Here is a 22158-nt window from a genome sequence, read left to right on the forward strand (position 1 = left end):
TCTCTCTCTCTTTCTCTCTAAAGGCTAGCTCTCCCAATAACCATGTCAGCATCATAAGTTTTCTTCCCTTTTCCTCACACCTGTGGTGTAGGGTACATGCCTCTATCACACGAGCAGCTCTTCAGACCTGGTTATGTAAACTAATTAGAGTTGAAAATTTGAGGTAACAAATGCAAAAAGTGTAAATGTGCTACATAAAATAGGCAAAAGCCAGAAAATTGGGAAACCAATCCTTTGCCTTTTTGTCAGATCAGTAGAAGTGCTGACTTTCACTTCCTTCTTTTCCTTCCCTCAAAGTACAAACAGTGAAAACCTGAGAGTCTGGCTTTGGGCAGTCATATTTCATGACTTTTTATATTTGCACTCATACAGTCTTAGAGTTCTAAATTCTATCTTGATTAAGACAAAACTTTTCACTAAATCTGGAGAGTGACTCACATTTTGATATTATGCTCACCTTATGCACAGAACTCCCACTGATGTCAGTATAAGTTCATCATGTTTATCGTATGTAAGTGCAGGCTATCAGAACTGATCTGCTGTCTGTCTCAGAGAGGAAGATTGTGCCCAAAGAACAAAGCCAATCTATTTCTTTTGTGCTAGCTGAATTGGTACAGTTTTCCTGTGGAAGAGGAGGCAGAGCTGGAGATGTATACTACCCATTCTATCTAGGGATGTAAAATGTTTGCTACCCCCTAAGGGCAGCCCTGGCTTTTATATACAAAAAAAAACAGTTGTTATGGCACAGCTGGGCCATGGAGTTGTTATAGCATGTTGGGGTTGCCTCAGAAAGAAAAAGGTTGAGAACCCCTGTCCTACTAGATTGATTGGCTCTACTGTTTGTGGGAGGATCTCCTCCCATCCCCACTGCATCTAATTAGTAGCTGACCAGACTATTTGAGCCAGATACTGGGCTCTGGAGTGAGCCTAAATTAATAACTATTTGCTAGTGGATTAGAGAATCTAAAGATGTTGATTATATTTAAAAAATTTTAGTACAGTCAGTGTTTTGTTGTTCTTAGGATAGTGTTTTTATTTGCATTCTGTTGCCTCTTGTTCTGGTGGTTGTCACTTTAACTTTGTAAAACCTGTAATGCAAAATGTATTTCAAAATTGAACAATTCCCCCCTCCCCCCAAATTATTTTGAAATTAGATGTATCCCTTGAATACATTTTCAATTTAAGAAATGGAGGACAAAATGCAAATAAGATACTTGCAAATAAAAATGCATATGCAAAAAGTGGAAGTGGTAATTATAGTGAATATGCACTTGCATGATTAACCTGAAGCCCACACAACTGGGTACAGTAATTGTTTATGGTGACATTTTGATGCCCAATAGTTCTTTTGCTCTTAAGCAAAAGCTGTTAACAGTGCACACAAGCACAATTGCTTACTCAATTAAAGGCTGACAATTTTTGCCATGTAGTATTAAAGAAAAAGAGCCTGAATTTGATAACTTTGTCATGCCATTAACATTATTTAAATATAATCTTTCCATGTTTGAGATTTTTTTTTCCTCTTCACAAAATATCAACCTGTTGTAAATTTACGCTGGTGACCCGCTTGATCACCAGACAAACATTTATTGCTAAAATTGTAATTTATATTAAAATATGGTTTGGTTCTCTTTGGTACAGTTGCTGCTAGAAATATATCTTAAATACAGCACACATTTATATTTACAGATTATCTAGTATATTTGTTTGATCATTGCATTTCACTGCCTGGCAATTAAATTCCTCTTTAATTAGAATAACCTATCTCAGTTCAGCCTCTAGTGCTTGTTGCAACTTGCTTTTGTAAGTAATTACTGTTTGATTAAGCATGTAGTGGTGTTAGCAAACTCAGCTGGCTGATAGTGATATAGATAGAGCTTTCTGAAGAATGTCTGCAGGAAACAAGTCATTCACCCAGAAAGGAGAAGTTTTCTGTAGCTCTGACAGTGCAAGTAAAGAAATTACTGAATCATCCTCTTTTTGTAAAGAAGAAAAAATTAGTGTGAATAAGCATTGAAAAGGAAAAAAAAAGTTGCATGAGTATATTGGTGCTTCTAGGATTAGGATAATTTTCTTTCATTATGGAAAATATTTGTAATGCTAAATTTGCAGAATTTTTAAATTAGCCCCTGGATCCTAGAAATTGATTCTAAATAAGTTATCTAGAAACAAATGTAGTTATGCTGGTGAGTTACATTCTCATGGGCATGTTTTTGAGGAGAAGGTAGAGGAATTAGTTTTCTTTCTGAGATCCTTTTCTTGTGGTGCATGGTAGCACTGTCTCTGCTAGGTTATTGGAACGAGGAGTGTCTGAGATTGGGGTTACACAACCTTCTAACATCTCAAGTGTCTGTTTTGTCTGGACTTTCCTCATGCAGCATTCTTGTGCAAAAATTTCAAGGCTTTAGTCTGAAGCACTGGGTCAAAGGATATGTCTCTTTGAGGGGGAGACAGGAGGTTTTTGTTTTTGTTCACTGTGTAGTATTTCATTTTACATCAAAGAATACTGGTCTTCTAGAACCTGTGATGGTGGCAGTTTAGTACAGCTTTTGAAAAGACTTTATACTAAATATGGCAACATTTTACAGTTAAGAGTTTTCATCTTGTTTTGGTTTTATAACTAAATATGCAAACGGTAATTTGACTATTATAATTATGTGGCTAAATTATTTACAAGTCTTAAATTAAAGTCTCACGACTCAGTTTTGCTTTTAAAAAATAATTGTGGCTATTTTCACAACTCCAAATACCAACGTGACTAGCCAATCCCTTTTCAGAATTGCTTTTAAGGAAAGGTCATGTCCATGTTGCTGTTACTTTAGAGTAAATTAGGGGAAGCATCATTTCCATTCAATATTTGTGTCATAAATATGAGGTGTGTGGGGTAAAAGAAGAACTCCAGGCCAAACTGCATCCAATACAGGAAAATCTTGCATAAGGAACAAGAAACTGTTTCCACTCATAATGTTTCTTTTGAATCATTCTGTTGGGCTTCGATGGGAGGAGCACAATTTACCCCTCAGGAACAGAGGTTTAAGGGCCTAAAACCTATGTAAATCTATGCTTGTCCCTGTCTCTCTGTATGATGGCTCTGCTTCTGCACTAGTTCTGCCACCTATCTCCACCTCCAAGGTCAATGGCAGAATGGCTATAGTTGCACTGGTATGTTTGGCATCTTTTAGTTAGTTTTGAACCACCCTCTCAGGATTGGCTTCCCACAAAAGAGGCAACCTGTGTATAATGAGGCTGGATGAGTGTGGCAGAGAATATCAGTTTTTCAGCTCACAAGATCTCGCTGTGTGGCTTACGCAGTGTCAATCTTGGTAAGAACATGCTTCAGAGAAATTGCTCCTCCCCTTTTGTATGGTTAGTGCCTCTTTTTTTCAGTCCATAAGGTAGAACAGAGTATGTGGCCCAGTGTCTTTACCTTTTTCATGAGAAAACAATCTTCACTGAAGCGTCGTTTCCCTTTTCTGTGATAGTTGGGTAAACAGGTGAGAGGATATGCTACAAGTGATCTCCACTAAGGGCTGACAAAACATGTTGAATGTGGTTTCTGTCTCTCATAAAGGGGATTAAAATTTGCCACTAAAAACTTGCAGGTATCTCCTGTAAAGACGTGTATGATATTACCGTTCTTGCATATGAGGAACTGTACAGTTCACTTTTCTTTGCAAACAGTTTAATAAATACACACTTATTTGAATAAAAGCTTATGCATATGTAAGTGATTTTTGCAGTGTAGAATAGTTTTGTATATCATTTGAAATATTTTAAAATGTAGCAGTCTAGAGGTAATAAATCCTTTCGGCAAAAACTTCTTTAGATTATCTATAGATGTAGGGAATCTTCACTTTACATTACTTGTATACATTGTAACATTTAAAATATTTCATTTGTAAATGACCAAGAAGTTGTTAATGCAACTATGTCTGCGTCTGATTCAAATTCATCTTCAAATCCATTAATTCTGTCTTTCTGATAAGCTAATAGCTGAATATTGCAATACTAAAACAGAAATGTATTTTTACCGTAACCATCTGTCTTTTCCCCAAACCAAACTTTTCATGTTTATAAATTAATTATGGAATATATAATTGGTGTAAAACATATTCTTCTGTTTTTCATTTTTCTTTACATACAATAGAAAATTAATGGCAAAGATATTATATATGACATGTCTAACTTCAATACCCTAGATTCTTAGACCTAGATTTTTCTCTGTTGCATCACAGAAATTGCATGGAAACAGGATTTATGGCTGTAAGCAACTTGAGAAGGATAAACTCTGAAAAGCACAACTCTAACTAGACCTTAGCTTGACCATAAGGCAAACAAGGAATAATCAATACGCTATATTAGTGCACAGGTTTTTAGTAAATTGGAAACATTTTGCAGTTTCTTTATCTAAATTAAACAATCATACTGTACATAAAATCAGTTTGTTTTATTTTGCCAGATAGTATTCAACTATAGCTTTCATCAGTGATGGTTAAACACTGAAGCTTTGTTTCTTTATTTGTACAGAGAGAAATGACTAACACGACACAGTCAGAGAATAGAACCTTCTAAAACATGTTAAAAGCTTAAAAGTCCTCTGCACTAATTAACAAAATACAGTGAAATTTTAAACTGTTAATAGCTGCAACATCCCTGATGCATAGAACTGCAGTATGCTAACACTTTATAACAGTTCTCTGTTGTGTACCCTTTTAACTAGGGTTAACTGTCAGGGTTTTTTTTCTTCCTTACCAGCTGTATATGGAAATTGTGCACACTACTAGGAACTAGCTTTCAACATTTAAAAGCTATGCATATTATTGCATGGAAGAACTACATCTCACATTACAGTTGGGGACAACTTTTAACATTCTAGGGTTTCTTAGAATTCCTAAAATTTTACAATACCTCTTAAACAGAGGTACAAAATGCCCCATTCAACACTACTGCAATTTGTAAAATTTGATTTAGGATTTACTTCCATTCACTGTTCTCTTCCAGATTTTAAGACCATTTTACACATTATAGCAGGGACTTACTACAGCGGTAGGAATTGTTTTCTTTATTGTGAGAGAAGCAAAGAATGAAGAGCACATGTGCCAATAAAAAAGGGTCTTGGCTTACATGGGAGTAAGGTCTGGGAATTATACTTAATTGGAGTGAAACAGTAGTATTTGCTGCTGTTGACAATATTGGTCTTTAAAGTTAAAAATATCCATTTTCGCTTTTGTTCGCTGTAGCTCCTGTGCACGCACTCAATGCAATGCTTTTTGTTTAAATAATACTTGTGCAAGGACTTGGGTAGCTTATTGAATTAAATTCTAAACCTTTGAGTTATGGCTGAACACCTAGTTATGAGTCGTTCCCCAATTGCATGAATCAAAGAGGTGGTGATTTTTGAGGCCACTAGATTTAAAAGTATTTCTTTATTGTGTAAATATAATCCTTTGACCATACTCTACACTGTGTCATCTGACATAAATTAGCATTAAAATTCTCTGATTTTTATAGGTGTAATATATCTAAAATGGAACTACTTTAACATGGTTCAGTATGATTTCTTATTATCAGTATTTAGAAAAGACCATTTAAGGTCATCTAGTCCATATTTGGACCAATTTATAACTCACTGGTGGATTCCTGGGAATGGATGCGGAAAAGGAAATGCCGTAGGGCTCACTATTGTCCAAAGAGGAACAAAGTAAAGCAAAACCTGCTCAATTTGTTTTGCTTCTGATTTATTTCCTATGAAGTAGTGACTTGATACATTGATATAGGCATGAGATCTTAGTAATTTGTTTTTCAGGAGTTTTGTCTGACTGCTAATCTAGTCTCATGAGAGGGAGACAGTATGTCCTTTTGTTTATTTTAAAAAAAAAAATAAGTGTGTGTGTATAACTCCTGTAACTTCCAGTGGCCATTACATGAGTCGTCAACGCTATTACACAAAGTGCTGTTGGACCTTTAACGGAAATAAATGGTCAAGACCTCAGATTTGCATCTCATCTGAAAAACGGCATTTTAAGCTAGTGTCTGCTACTGTTATGGTGGGTTACTGGTTAGTACTGTCACTTAGGGAAGACTGTCACTTACTGAGTTTCCATAACCACTTCCTGTAGCACCTATGTGTACCTTTTTGCTTTCCTATCTAAGTGCTGGCCCAGCCCAGTTTGTTTAGTCCATGAGATCTAATGGAAGTGCAGCACAAACAATCAGAAGTGCAAGATGAATATTTTGTCTAAAACTCTCAGCCTCAATTGTTATAACTTTGTTAATCTGTAGTGTGTACAGAGTTGAAGAGTCAGTCAAGGGAAACAGAGCAATGATGTGTATGACTGCTCCTTCCTGGTCTCTTGATTATTTGTGCTGTACTTATGCTTAATCTCAGGGAGTAAACAGATTGGGCTGGGTCATTGCTTAAAAGGCAAATCCACGAGGTATAACTAGGTGCTACAGGAAGTATTGATGGCAATTAAGTAAATTTAAGCTCTCTTCCATCCTGTACCTTTCAGTTTTGATACCAAGAAATGATGTCTGTAGTTACAAATACTGGTGGTAGCAAGATAGCCGTGGCATACTGCCAACAATTGCAAATGATAGGAAGCTAGGAAGCAGTGTCAAATCACTTCAGCTATGTAAATGTTATCTTTCTTTGTCTAAGCCCAAGTAACGTTAAACACTATCTCTATTTCCATTTATTTGAAAATCCATAATCCAGAAACTTGTCTATTTCATTGTGATGTTTGTTTTATCTATAAATACTGCACAGTGTATGTGTACAATCTAAAAATTTTATAGTGCAGAAAAATGCATAACACTAAATTTGTATTATACAACCAGTAACAAACATTTTGGTGTGTCTTTTGGCAGAATAAATACATCTTCTATAGATGACACTTCTAGAAAGAATATTCTGTCTATTCTTAATATTATGCTTTGAAAATAATATAGTTTACAAGATGTGTTGTAAGGTATTCTGCTGTGATTTGCTCACCACCACCATTAAACATGCTGTTGCGTTATTCTAAATTAAAGAATAAATTCTACTCATACTGAAGTTCCAATGGCAAAACTCCAATTGACTTCAGTGGGAGCAAGTTTGGACTCTCTCTCTTATAGAATACAGGCCTAGTTTTCTGTTTTTTTCCATATAGTTTCACAGTGATTCTCTTCTTTCCACTCACGTAGAAACATTCATAATTTCTTCCAGGAATTAGTCAAATCAGGCTGATGCACTTTTCCTTTTTAATTCCACCAAACTTACCAGGCCAGTGTTAACGAAACTGGAAAGCAGAATTATAGAAATTAAAAATGATTTTATTTCAAAATAAAGATTTCATTTCCTATGCTTTATTCTTGCCTCTTTGTAATTCCCGGCAAAAATATATTTGAGCATGAGATCTCTTTATACCTCAAGTGGAAGTATGTGGAACTTACTACTTACTTTTCCAGATACTTTATTTTTAATTTCTAAGACACAAATATTCTATCCAGCAACAGACTGAACCTGTTACACTTTTTAGTGCTTGCCTTCTCTGATGCTGCTTTGTTGAATATACTTTGATACTTCACTATGAGGTTTATCAGGACATTGAGGGAAGCAAAATATTTCTATTTATTTTTTATTTTTAATACTGTCTTTAAACAAATCTTTCAAAAAGACTTATGTAAATATCATTTTTGTGACTTTGTCACAAAGACCAGTCTTTAATATGTACATTTTTGTATGAATATAGTGCAGTATTTACATAAAGTAGTTTACAGTTTCCTGTGTTCAGATTAAAGCATGAATTTTGAGGGGACATGATTTTACACCCTTCTCCTTCCCTTCATGTTTCCCACTTGAGGTGAGAATTAATGTATGGAAGTAATGTGGATCTGCAGTCAAATATGTTAATGGATTAGTGGAATGTTTTTAGAATGGTAATCAAACATGCCACTGTTTGCCATTTTATTGCTTTCTCTCAGGACAAAACAACCACAAGTGATATTGACCAAATGGTCCAGGCAAATGCATGTTAGTTTTGGAATGACTTTGCATGCCAGGCTTTTTTTTTTTCTGGTGAGACAGAAAACAGAGTTACTGTTAGATTGGCATATGCATTGAAACAGGAGGGGAAAGGGCTGCTCAAAAGGGGTGGGTGTTTGCAAGATTCACTCTGACCAGATAACTCTGCTCAGAGACCACTTATGGATGATGACTGCTTCTTTTGCATGTGCTCTGTTAGGGTACATCTACACTGCAATTAAAAACCTATGGCTTGCCTATGCCAGCTGACTTGGGCTTGCGGGGCTCAGGCTGAAGGGGTGTTTAATTGCAGTGTAGACATTGCATGTAGACGGATTGGATCCCAGGCTGTATGACCCTGCAAGGTGGGAGGGTCCCAGAGCACAGACTGCAGCCAGAGACCGAATGTCAGCGCCACAATTAAACAGCCCCTGAGCTCAAGGTCTGAGAGCCCGAGTCTGCTGGCATGGGCCAGCCGCAGGTGTCTAATTTCAGTGAAGACATGCTCTTAGTGAAATAAAAGATATTGCAAGAGGTACTTCTATCAAAAACAGATTAGAGCCCGATTGACAACTCCCCCATCTGTCACAGACATGCTCTCTAGAATATGTCTTTTGTAGATTCATCGCCCTTCTTTCTTTACTTGAATATTTTTCACTTTCAGCAAAAAATTAATTTTTAATGTAAACATGCAATAAGAGACTAATGAAGGTATAGACTTTAATTTTTCTGCTATTATATTGAATTTTTCCTTTAAAAAATAATAATGAAGTCATCCTGCTGTGAATATTTAGATGGAGGAACACATTATAGGTAACACATGTTGTCCACAGAATTATTATAGTAATGCAAAAATATTCTCTGTACCTTAAAGAGAATGCTGTGTTCCATGCAATATGGAATTTCCGAAGGGCAAATATGCTTACCCCGCCTTATGTCTATATCTATTGGATAAATGTTTTCTGCCCATATTCACCTCATTCTACTCCATCTTTCTACTTGTGCTTCACATTGATTTATTTTCTTACATTTGTTTCAAAAGCACATAATGAATTGCAGAAATGTACTTGTTCTCCTCACCTTTATTAAAACCCAAACAATTTAAGCACAGCAAATTAAAAACTCTTATTTACAGCAGCTAAATAATATATGGGATTAAGATTGCCCAGTGGCCTGGTTTTGTGTGTTAAATCATAACTGTGTTTTGATTTAAAGTTCAAAAATGTATTGCAATGGAAACTATGATTTTATAGCAAAACTTGGTATTTATTACTGACCTGTCAAAACATATGGGGGTTGGGGGAAGAACAAACTCTCTTAAACTCTTGTAAAGTGCAGAAAATGTCTATTTATTCCTGTTTTATAACAAGTGTAAACTGTGGAGGTTAAGTAGGTGGGGAAACCGGAAGTAATTACTAAGGCCAGTGGCATTTCTGTGGTTTAATACAGGCAGAAGCTAATTATTCAGTTTTTATTTAAGTGAAATGATGCCAAAAAAGAGGGTCCTGCAGAGCAGCTGCACTCCTTCAGTATTACCCTAATTTACCACAGACAACTGTCACAAACAGAACTTTTAAACTTGATATATAGCCACGAAAGTAAGGAGTCTTTTGTTTGCAGTGCATGCAGAAGAACTCCTTTATACAAATCAACCGGCAGATGACGGACAATGATGGAAAATTTGATTCTTTGAAGTCATAATGGTCATTGAAATGTGTGAAATTCTGGTATTGAAAAGAGAGCAGCTAGCAAGACTCTAAATCCTGGGTGGCTGCTGGAAGCTTACTGGGAGGTTTTTCTGCATTTTGACATCAACTTCCCATTGCTTGTTCCCTGCTTCCTTTATTTAAAAAAAGGGGGAAAAGTTAAACAGTAGATATTTGATAGCAGCATTTCACACAATTTTTTCATGTGTGTATGAGTTTTCATAGTGGAGAGATGAAACTTGTGCACACCTGATTCATATGAGCAAAAATGTTAACTTTCATAAATATTAATATGTAAAAAAAATTTTTTTTTTTGCTCTCCTCTCCTGCCTTATTAGTTTCTTTTTTTCCAGACTCTTACCTTTTGGAGTTTGCTATAATAGTGGGGTACTTTAGCAGCCCCCTCAAATGAAGTTGGTTACCTTCATGTTGAATTCTGCTTTCATTGACCTTAAGTCTGTGAACCAGTTTTTTCCTCTTTGGATTCTGTAGCTCATCAGTAGGAAATGATACAAGTGTTCAACAGCCTGGATTTTCAGTACTACAAATCTTTCTAAATAGTATCAATTAAAAAGAAATGTCTCTTTGATTTGATAGACATTAAGGCTTTTTTAAGGGGGGGTTAAAAATAGACATTACCAAAGTTTTATGATCTGTTGCAACATGCTATCAAAATGATAAACCTTTTTTTAAAGTTATTTTCTTATTTTAAAAAAAAAAATAAAGAAAATATTGTATATTCATCATGCAGTACAATGTCCTAATTTGTTTTTTGTATGGTAATATAATTAACATCAACTAAAATCTGATCCAGTTTTGCCATCCTACTTCATTTTAAGCATTTAATCTCAAATTTCTCAATTTTTTTTTTACTTTTAATATTTGATACCTTTATCATTTTATTGTTTAAAAAACCCTAACACTAAGTGTACTAATACAAAAGCAAAAATTTGTTTGAAGCACAATATTAAAAAGATTGGGAGCAAATTGAAAATAGCTGTCAAAAACATCTTTGTTTTGGAGAGTTTGTTCACAGGTAATTTCAATGAGAACTTGAACTCAGAACAAAGCACTGAAGACACAGAGAAAGTTCAACTTAGTGCAGCATAGTTCTTTTCAAGTATTATATTGTTTTAATGGAATCTTGGAGCGGGAGCTTTAGCCCATTGAAATGTCTCTTAAAGGACAGGTTCTTCTGTCACTAGCTGGAACTGTGTGGATGAAATGATCACAATAGAGTGTTGTAATGCATTTTAAAAAGTGTGAGAAATCAGTTAGTCTAGACTAAGAGTACGCCTACAGGGAATAGGAATTTTAGAGCTTCTGTGCTCTTTAGGTGTCAAGTATGTGATAGATGCCAAGCCTTTTTATTCCATATCTTTGGCAACAGCTCAGCTATGCTACAGTACCTTACATGTCTACTGCAAGCAAAAACAGTGATTCTATGTCAAGACAACTTGGGCTTCAAAATCCAGAAACTCATTGTCCTAACAATTGTCTGTTCAACTGCCAATTTTAAACTGGGGAAGATATCAATAAACAATTGCTAGATTCCCAGAAGGCATGGAAACTTTAGCTATAATGAATCAAAAGTATTGAGAGCTAGCAACATCATATAGCTATTTTAATGTCTTAAAACAAGCAGTTTTTTTTATTTGCACTTTGAAAAGATCTTCATAGGGTGAATGGCATGCTGCTAGTAAAATTAATTTTATTATTTGAAGCCAATCAAGTGCCCCAAAACTGTGACTTTTTAATTTTTTTTTTCAAATAAACTAGACTGGACATTTATTAAAGAAATTTACAAATACAATAATCACTGTGTTCTGAGGGCAACATAGTGCAATTTAAAAATCATATTCAACCTGCACCAGTTTTAAAATTATTACATTATATGCAATATTTCTGTGTTCTTTTTGGTGTGGAGTTTAGGGCTCTGGGGGGAGTTTACCTCCACCAAAAGAGAGAATTTAAAAAGTAGCCTTAAATTTATTGTAATCTCATTTAATATAACACCTTTTTATCCTGAAGGATCCAAAAGCACTTGAAAACTTGATAAGCCATAAATATGGTAGATACAAGAACTGTTTAACCATCGAAATCCAGACATCTTTCTGAATCACTGTAGATTAAAAAATTAGTTACACCTAATTTGTGAATGTCAAAATAAATCACACTTGTGAAAATGGAAATATTAATGAAATTAAAAGTGCTTTTCACTGTACAGTTTTTGTAACTATCTTTGCACACAGTAGGATCAATATTACTTCATCAACTAGTGTTCAGTTTCTCTGTTGCCCACGCATACTTGCCCCATGTATATTTGTGTGTGTGTGTATAAAAAACATATTTCATATCTATAAACAGACAAGCCATAACAGTAAAGCCACACCTAATGTTTACTGCAAATGAAAAAGTATTGGGTTGGTTAAGCACAAAATTTGTTGCCAATTCAAATACAAACTTCATAGCATTTCTTTTTATATTGTAGTTTGAGATTTTAGCAGAATTAGAAATGCCAGTCTGTTAGAGTATGTTCGGTGTACGTGCTGCAATATTTAAGTAATTGTTAGTGGTGTTTTTTTCATATCATGGCTAGACTGGTATTCAAAATAAACATTGCTTGGGCTTAAGGAAAACCATTATGATTAAGTTGTTAAAATATTTTGACAGTTTGCTTTAGGTATAGTCTGAGCTCAAATTTTACAAGTTGGAAACTTCCTGTGTTTTTTCTTTCTTTCTGTTTTAGTTATAAATGCAGGACAAAGATTTCACTCTCACTCCCTGATTTAGTTCTGACAGACTTATCTTTTCAAGTTTATTTTGTGAAGTGAAACAAAAAATGAAATTCCTCATTTCTAGGGATGATCTGGTGACAGCATCAAAAGCTTTTAAGTTTTGCCACAGAACAAAATCCTATGAAGTTGGTAGCTGAAGACTTAAACCCAGAATGACTTGTTTGCCTCCTCAATTCAAGTCTTGTCACCACTGGCAAGATTAGTTCAATATGCCCGAAGTTCAGCGGCACATTTCTGGACCTTCACCAGATGAGCATTTGTTCCTGGAGAGAGACAAGGAGCGTCCAAGAAGCTCCCATTGGCATTAAACTTAAAAGTATCTGAAGTCATGAGTTGTTAGCTGGCTTCTTTCAGCAGCTTCGGATGAAGAATTTGATGATCCACTTTACTCTGTTCAGCAGGTGTCACTGTGCTAGGATGAATTGATGTGCTAGTTATATTTAATTGCTGTTTAGTTTTTGTAAGTGTTAATTTAATTAATATCCAGAAAAATTACTTTCACCGGTGTCTCTCTCATGAATAGATTCCTTGATTATTATTTTTTTATCTGTTATTTTTGTTATCTATTAAAACTTTGTGTGTGTGTCTTCATGGTCTTTATCTAGTGCTTTACTGTTGAGTACAGTTAAATTTGCTTACAAGACAATAGCTTAATTAGCTACAGCATTCTCCTACTAACCTCTTCCACTAAAACTTGTAAACAGTTTTGCTTTTTAGATTATAAAGTTCCTGCAGACTTTTTCCCCTTATAAACAGAAAATATCATCTCAGAACATCAATACAACAAACACTGCATGAAGCTTAATGAGAAATGTCCCAATCAAAAATGTCAGACAGAATATATCTTTAAGTGAAATGAGTCATAATATCAGAAACTCATCAAACAGACCTCGCTGTTTGAGGAAAGATGAATTTACAGGGTATACCTTCTTGGGTTGTTTTATTATAAAAAGTTAAAGGAACACTACTTCTAAAATAAAGAAAAAATGTGTGGGAGTAGTGAGCATTGACACTTATATTAGCTTCTTTCATAGAGTAGTTTTAAACAAGATGATTTTTTTTCTCATTCTGTAGGATATCACGCCTTTAACTGGCGTTCCAGAGGAGCACATAAAAACCAGAAAAGTTCAGATTTTTGTTCCAGCACGTAATGCCATGCAGGCCGGTGTCAACAACACAAAAAAATGGAAACTAGAATTTGATACCAGAGAGCGCTGGGAAAATCCTTTAATGGGCTGGGCATCTACGTGAGTCTGATTTTGAAATCATTTTTCCGCTCATATCTGCACAGATTTTACTTTGAAATGCCCTTTGTATATGTAAATCCATGTGTATTTAACATTAATTATTATAAATGGTTGATGGGTCATGATGATCATGATGAAATTTTAAACATAACAGTACACATGCTGTTTTCTCTGTTAACATAAATAGGTTTAGAAACAAATTTAGATTGCATTGCTCCAGGCTAGAAGAGGCTGGAAAAAAATCTTCAATTTCCTTCTCCACCTAATTTAAGTGTATGACCCCAAAATCAAGGATTATGCTTGCATATGCAGTATAGTAGCGAGTTGCAGCCTCACTATAGTTGAGGGTCATTAATTACATCTAGTCCTAAATCCCTCTGAATGGTCCATTTCAATTAGCCAAAACTTCAAATAAATGTATCTAGTTCATGAACAGTCTTTAAAAATATTTCTCCATAAGTATTTAATCACTTTACCCACTTTTCAAAATTATGATATATTGCTGGGTTTGGTATGATTTAAGGTGTTCCGTTGACTTGATGCAATGAAATAAAAATTGCAACAGTGATAAGTATACAGTATCATTTGCTAAACAGTCTTGTCCCTGTTTTGATCCTGCAGAATTTTTATAGCATTTCATAGGCACTTTAATTAGTGGTATCAAATTCCATAAATTATGAGAATTTGGCACACTTCTCCTAACATCATTGTAAATTGCCACTGAAATATCATTTGCGACAGACATATTCTGAAAAGTTAGCACTACACATTGTCAGCAAAAATTTGTTTCAATATCTTACCCCTTCCAGAATTTTTTTTAAACATTGAAAAGAGCGCAGTCCACATTAGTTTCCCCTAGCAATTATTTTACATTACAGTAGAGCTTACTACCAAAGCGACTGAAACCAAACCCTTAATTACCTTTGTCCTATGTGTTTAAAAAAAAACCTTAAAGTTGAAATAGTATAGATTATGTTTATTGCTTTAGCGCTTTAATATTCTAAATTCAATCACCAAATATATGCATAATTTTAAAAATAGTCTGTTTTAAAATGTGCAAAGAGTTCTGTGGCACCTTATAGACTAACAGACGTATTGGAGCATAAGCTTTCATGGATGAATACCCATTTAGTCGGATGCATGTATTTCTATTTGAAAATTAACGCTGTGCTCAGGTCTGTTTGCTATGTTCCATTTCCTGTACAATAGTTGATACGACCAACACCTATATCAGCTCCCTGATGCCCAGTGTAGCAGGAAAAATATTGAATTTAGAAGTGAGCTCTTAGCTGGTAGAAGGAGATAATGATTGCTAAGCAGCATATTTTAATAAAACGATTTTGAAATTTTAAGCCTATGAATGTAGTCTGTTAATGATTTGCCATCTTAAACAGCTCCCCTCAGACTCCATGCTTTTCACCTGTTGATCTTTAATAGCCTTAAAACCAGTTTTTAGGGGCATCAGGCTCTAATAATAATGTAATAAAATATGGTTAGGCTGATTACTGTATATAACCACTGAACTGTCATCAAATGGTAAATCATAACCAAAATGTTTTTAAACAAGTAGGTCAGAAGAGAGAGGCTGTGTATCACCATTTTCCCTCTCTGTCCATCCCTTTACTCTCCCCCACACCAACCAAGTACTTAACAGTTAAAGTATGTTCTTTATTTCTATCTATATTTGTAAACATCTAATGATACTGTAGCAGTATCCAGTAACCCCTGCTTTAGTTAAGGTTGAGTTTGAACTTCTATCTTAATCCCTTACTTTTCAGCTTTTCTCAAATTCTTTTTCTGGGTGAAATTTTGCCTAATTTCAGCCAAAAAGGCAACTTTTAAATTTACAAAATAATCCTCCAGAAAAATTAGTGTTGTTACCAAGGGCTTGTCTACACGTGATTGAATTCACACCCCACCTTATTCTGGAATAACTAAGTGGAATAGTGATTCCAGAATAACTGTCTGAATAACTCCAGGTGGGTGTGGACTCTCTTATTCTGGAATAAGAGTGCCTTTTTCTACTTTACCTTAGTCCAATTTCAAAGATTGAGCTAATTTTAAAAAAGACAGTTTTATTTTGGAATAAGTGTCCCCACATAGAATTATGTAGAAATAGTTATTCAGGAGTAGCTGTTCTGTGTACATAAGCCGTAAGTAGGCCAAAGGAAATTTATCCAATTTTTTTGTCTTGAACATTGGATTGAGTGTAAACACAACTGGGTCAAAGGTTTTATAAATTAGCTCATACCTATTAATGTTTGTATTGAACTCTGATAACTGAAGGTGCGACGCTACTAGATAGTTACTTCCAACTAGCTGTTCAAAGCAAGATATAGCTAAGATTTTATTTTCTTCAGCATAGCTCTTGCAAATTGGCTATCAGTACAAATATTCTTCATTGAACATCCAAAATCTGTGGTTCCCATCTTTTCATACCGGAGTCCTCCATGATATATTGGTGATGGCCGCCATGCCATGCCATGCCCTGCCCTGCCCTGGAATAGTTGCCGTGGAGGAGATAGAGGACAGCTGTGTTTCCATTTGAGGTGACTTCTTGTATGCAAATAACTAAGAGTGCTCATATACAATAGTAATAGACGATTTAGAAATGTGTATTAGTAAAATTCTTGCCTCTGAGATCTCTGTTGGCAATATCATGCCCTCTCATTTAATCTCTAACATCTGCTCTCTGACCTTCAGCATTCTAATTATGGTAATAGCCAACTTACAGAAAGAGGGAACAGCAGTTGTACCTTTATATAGGATGAACAACTTCTTCAGAGATACTCCCTGGTGAACATAGAGATCAATAGGCAATCTGCTTTATATGTCCTCCATCCCCATGGTATCTGGATGCTGGAAAATTGTCACTGTATTTGGTACTGAACAAACTTGAGTGTTTTGTAACCCAGACAGGATTTTACTCCTCTCTGTCTGCTACTTCATAATAAAGGGTGGAATCTTTGTCACAGAAGACTATAGCGAAGATCAAAGGTACATCACTTGGTCCCTTAATATACCTAGTGGTCATGCCTAGGACTAGTTTCCAGTTTTTAATTCTCTTCATTGCCTTTTTATGAGAAATCCTTATCTTGGTGGCTGATTCACAGCCTGTTCCCCCTCTTCACTTTCCTCTTTGAGGAGTAAGGTGTTGGATCACTGGTGGATCCCATCTGCACATCAGTTTGCCCATTGGATAAGATTACATGTTTCGTCTCTTCTGCACTGGAGCTAGTTTGTTTTTGTTTTTTTTTTCATTCAGGGGCTTTCTTCTTTATGGAGATTGTCGTGTCCTTTGTACTGCTTTTCCTCTTCATCCGTCATTGTGACTTCCTAGGATAAACAGCCAAGAGGAAACACCTATTGCAGTTCTTGCCATTCAGCCTCTGGCTTTCTCAGTGATCCACCTCCCACTTTCTTGAGCACTTGCTGTCTCAGAAAGACAGGACGCCATACTAGGTTTTGTGCTCCAGTAGTGTTCCCCCAAATTTCTTCCTAGAATTGCTGTTAAATTTGCAGGTTAATCGATTACCATATAACTTTAATCCTGTGTCTTTAGTGCTCTAGGTGGAGTTTTTATAGCTGCTAAGTGGATCCATAGTTTTTACTATGGTTGGACCCATTTATTTCAAAAACCATTTTGCAACGTTCAGAAATGAGACTAAGACAACTGATCTACAAGTAACAGTTAGCTTATGTGGTTGGGCTTCTGAACTCTACTCATTTTTAGCTCATAGGGCTTCTGGGCTTGTTTTATTAGAGTAGAGATGGCTTCTGTTGCATTTAAATGCTGCTCTGGAAACACTTGTGAATGTGGAGGTCATCACAAACATAACTCTGTCAATTTTCAGCCTGTTCTAGATGCCAGGTTTGCTCAGGTATTCTCTAAGTGTTCCTGGTCTACTTGCTTTGAAGTCCTGCTTTCCCTTCTGCAAGAATGTAGATGCACAAAGCAAATAGGGTAAAGACAGGCTTCGTGTCTCCTTCCATTGTTCAGTATTTACATCTTTCACCTTTTCAGTCCCTCAAAATTTGTCTTCCTTTTTCAACCAGTTTTAGCATTAAAAGGTTGTCATAGACCACTGGTTGCTTATATCATTGGCATATGCTTAAGAACTTACATAGTTACAATTTTAAAATATCAGTTTCTGAAAATAAAATGAAAGGTTTAACACAGATTGTTTGTTTGAAATACAAAGAAAAATCTTCCCATGGGAAAATCTTTTAATATTGAAATTAAATCCTAATTTAAAAGTAAAAGGACTCTAGGTGGCTCTAATTTATTTGGGGATGATACATTTTCTTTAAGTATACATTTTTAAAGGCACCGTAAGGTGGCATTAGGTTAGACCGTGAGGTGCAAATGTTATTATACAAAACGCTTAGTGTTACACTTCAAATTTATATTAATATTTTGTCTGTCTTCTTACAGTGCTGATCCTTTGTCCAACATGGTTCTAGCTTTCTCTACAAAAGAAGATGCCATTGCCTTTGCTGAAAAAAATGGTATGTATTTGAGAATTCTAGGTCATTGCAGTATTTGTGTTTGAGTCTATTTTGTTTAGATAATCTTTACTTTATTAAATGTAACTTTTCTTCTCAAATGGTAAAGTAAGCAATAGTGTCTTGAAACTAACATCTTTTAAATACCTGTTTTAATTTTGATAATTGCATATTAAAATTCCCTCTTTAATTATGTAGTTACCTCATAGTCAGTAACAGCTCTGAAAACTTTTAGTTGTTGTATATGCCTACTTATGAATTTGGGAGATAGGATTTGATAGCATGTGATCAGGGATCTATTCTTGACTCTGTTGTATCTGACCTTGTGCGAGTCACTTAACCTCTCCCTCAGTCTCCCCATCATTGAGATGTGTATTTCACTGTGGTATTGAGAGGCTCAGTTCATGTTACGTGCAAGGCAATTAATTTGTGTTTTCTAGAAGGCACTAGAAATGCAAGTATATTAGGTAGTAGTCATTTTTAATTTTGATCTGGCAGTCTAATAGACTACTCATATGCATTAAGATAAGCACTTGCTTAAGTCTCTGAAGGATTTGGGCCTTAATCGTCTAACAGACCATTAGAAGTATCACATATACTGTAAGTAGGGTACAGTGTGTTAAATAACTTTTCAGACATTTTTCTAACAATGTCCTTTGCGAGTGGAATTTGCAACTGCACAAGGAATTTGCTCCATTACTCCAGCTTCCCCACACAGCTCTGCCAATGAACTTCATCCTGGCCTACAAACGATTACTTTTTTCAGTCCTAGGCACCTCATGAGCAGGGAGTGCCTGTCAGATCAAATCGTGCCAAATTATGTGGTATTTATGATGTGTGCACACATGCAGGGAACTAGGAGAAGCCTTTCAAAGAGATTTCACTTAATTCCTGTCACTACAGGTCATAACTTGCATCTCCAGAGGTGAAAGACTACGGTATTAAACCACAACGTTGCCTAATTGCTCCCTGTTCAATGTATTTCTGAATTTAGAGTGGTCACAGCTGAATTAAAAATAAACTGAATTAATTACCCCCCAAAAAATCTTCCTGTTTCCATTGGGATACACAAATTACTATTTCAGAAAAAGTTTAAGAATGCAGTAGTATTCACTCAGTCATCACAGCACCTTCATCTTCCTCAAGGGCTTGATCCTGCACATTTCATGTGCAGTGCTGCATGTATAAAGTCCTAGATGAAAGGTGATGAGCAAAGCAGGAAATCGGGAGAACCCAGAGCGGCCTTAATGATAGCACTTCTGTTCCACTGACAGATTTTCAGCTTAATAGGTGCAAGACCTAAGAGGGGAACACATACTTATTCATCTCATTAGCATGAAAGTCAGGCTTAAACCCATCTCCTTGGACATGCCTAGTCTCCACTCACCTCCTGTCCTTTTAATCTGCAGACTTGAGTATGATGCCTGACATTTACTACTGCTCAGTGTGGAGGACTGTGCCTGCCAGTTTACCTTATTTGTGCCGCAGTGGCAGTGGTGCTGGTTCAGCCTTTAGCAGCATGTAGGGGATTGCAGGATCAAGTCACAAAGCCTTGTCTAAACACAGAAGCTGCACCAGTTTAACTAGGGGTGTGATTTAAAAAAAAACAAAAAAAAAAAAAACAGTTTAGTTAAAACAGTACAAACCTCTGTGTGAACATATCTATTTAATACCAGTTCAGTTTGCAATAGTACACTTCCCGATGCCAGTAAAATCAATATAGGCTAGGGTTAAATCGATGTAAAGAGTCTACACAGATGTTTGTACTGGCTTAAGTGATTTGATTTTAATCTCACACCTTTAGTTAAACTGGTGCAATTTTATGTGTAGCCCTTAATCTGTCTTCAGACCTTATGTAGTTGAGGATCTTAAAACAGGCAGACCTGGAAACTTAAGTTACTATTCTTTGTGGAAGTTGCCATACAAACTGTAAGAGGTGAATTAATTAAGATAATTATCAGCAGGAGAAGAAAAAAAAAGTTTGTAGTGATACTCAAGATGGCCCATTTAGACAGTTGACAAGAAGGTGTGAGGATACTTAACATAGGGAAATAGATTCAATATGTGTAATGGTCATTACACATATTGGTATTCTCACACCTTCTTGTCAACTGTCTAAATGGGCCATCTTGAGTATCACTACGAAAGTTTTTTTTTTTCCTCCTGCTGATAATAGCTCATCTTAATTAATTCGCCTATTACAATTTGTATGGCAACTTCCACCTTCTCTGTATATGTATATATATCTTCTTACTGTACATTCCATTCTGTGCATCCGATGAAGTGGGCTGTAGCCCAAGAAAGCTTATGCTCTAATAAATTTGTTAACCTCTCTAAGGTGCTACAAGTACTCCTGTTCTTTTTAAAAATGGAAGTATTTCAACTGTTTAATGACTGGGTGAAATCATGTTGGAAAAAGGGAGCCCAAACTTCATAATACCAAGTGTTGTATGGGCAACTTTCCAGATACCTGGAGGCTGTACCTAATTTGCATATTGTTTTACATAAACAGTACTGTCCCCATATCCACTTTTCTGACCTTTTTAGCATTTTCCTTGCAGAACTAATCATATTACTTGTCTTTTAATGTTTTTAATTCCATTCTCTCTTAGCCCCATTTTATACACTCTTTATGTATACTTTTATTTTTATTCCTTTCTACCTAGCTTTGATTACTTCTTCTTTTTTATGGCATGTTTTCTCCCTCTTTCTCCTTCGCCTTGCAAGGTCTCCCTTCTCTTCAGATTCTCTCCTGCTCCCTTTTCCCTAGGTCTCCTTTATCTTTCCTCACATCACCCAGTCTCTCCTTCCCCTCCTTAACGTCTCATTTCCCCTCTTGCTGAATTTCCCCCAGCCTTCCTCAAAGGGTACATGCATTCCCAGAGTCTTGGTGTCTCAGTCTAACATAAAATATAGAGATGTGGACCCATAAGATTGTGGGACTATATACCTCAGTCAGTGCTTCCTCTTGTGCTTTCCCACTGATCACTGATAACTTTTGAAATAATGCCCCAGGAAGGAGCAGTGAAAGTTGAAGTATGCAATAGCTGAGATCTGACAAACCTGAGAACAGGCATAGGTCACATTTAGGGCTTCTCTGTTACAGCATCATTCTGTACTGCTGATTACAAAAGAAGAAACTAATAAGTATATACATAGTATATATCAGAGGTGTTTATATTTCTTTTCTGTTAAATATTTAAAGTTTTTTAATTTATATTTCTTTGGTCATTTGCTCCGTATTATATGCTGTGTGTGTATTGTTTAGAATTCTCTGCATGTTTTTCCCCAGGCTGGAGCTATGATGTTCAAGAGAGGAGGATTCCAAAGCCTAAATCCAAGTCTTATGGTGAAAACTTTTCTTGGAACAAAAGAACAAGGGTGTCCACGAAATAGGTTGGCATTGGCTATCTCTGTCTCACTGTGAATAAAGTCAGCTGTGCTGTATTTATAGTCCACGTATAATACATCTCTTAATCTCCTAATAAATTTGACCTTTAAACTACAGATGCATCTTGTGGTGTCTATTTAAAATGTTTTTGATGTCTCCAATTGAACCTGTTACAGCCTTCCCTATATAGAGAGGAGATTTGGGGTGTTCATACCTCTAGGAAATTGCTGTACTTGGAATCTATTAAAAGGAATGTTTGAAATCAGCTGCAACAGTAAGGATTGTGGCTTGCCTTTCATAGTAATTTTGTAGTTCAATAAGTTGTGTAAAATCACCACCCTTTTATGTAGATGTTCTGTTAACAGGAACGCCTCTGTTTTTGCTGTCATTATGTACAGGGAAAAATTCATCAGTCTGACAGCATGGTATGGCATGCAAAAGTCCAGTATCTGCTTATTATTTAAGCTGTTTGGTGGAACTGCATGTACTATAAGATCCTTTC

At 35.7% G+C, this 22158-nt stretch overlaps 1 protein-coding gene across 1 annotated transcript in view; it reads left to right on the forward strand.

Moving 5' to 3' along the window:
* Positions 1 to 21772, forward strand: part of NDUFS4 (NADH:ubiquinone oxidoreductase subunit S4) — a 60068-nt gene extending 38296 nt beyond the window's left edge. Inside the window, exons 3-5 of the mRNA XM_077816836.1 lie at positions 13587 to 13759; positions 18195 to 18268; positions 21558 to 21772. Coding sequence (XP_077672962.1) covers positions 13587 to 13759; positions 18195 to 18268; positions 21558 to 21661 — 351 coding nt within the window. The 3' untranslated portion in view covers positions 21662 to 21772. The remainder of the gene's footprint in view (positions 1 to 13586; positions 13760 to 18194; positions 18269 to 21557) is intronic.
* The last annotated feature ends 386 nt before the right edge of the window (positions 21773 to 22158 follow it).

The sequence above is a fragment of the Eretmochelys imbricata genome, chromosome 5 (genome assembly GCF_965152235.1).
Source record: "Eretmochelys imbricata isolate rEreImb1 chromosome 5, rEreImb1.hap1, whole genome shotgun sequence".
Classification (NCBI taxonomy): domain Eukaryota; kingdom Metazoa; phylum Chordata; order Testudines; family Cheloniidae; genus Eretmochelys; species Eretmochelys imbricata.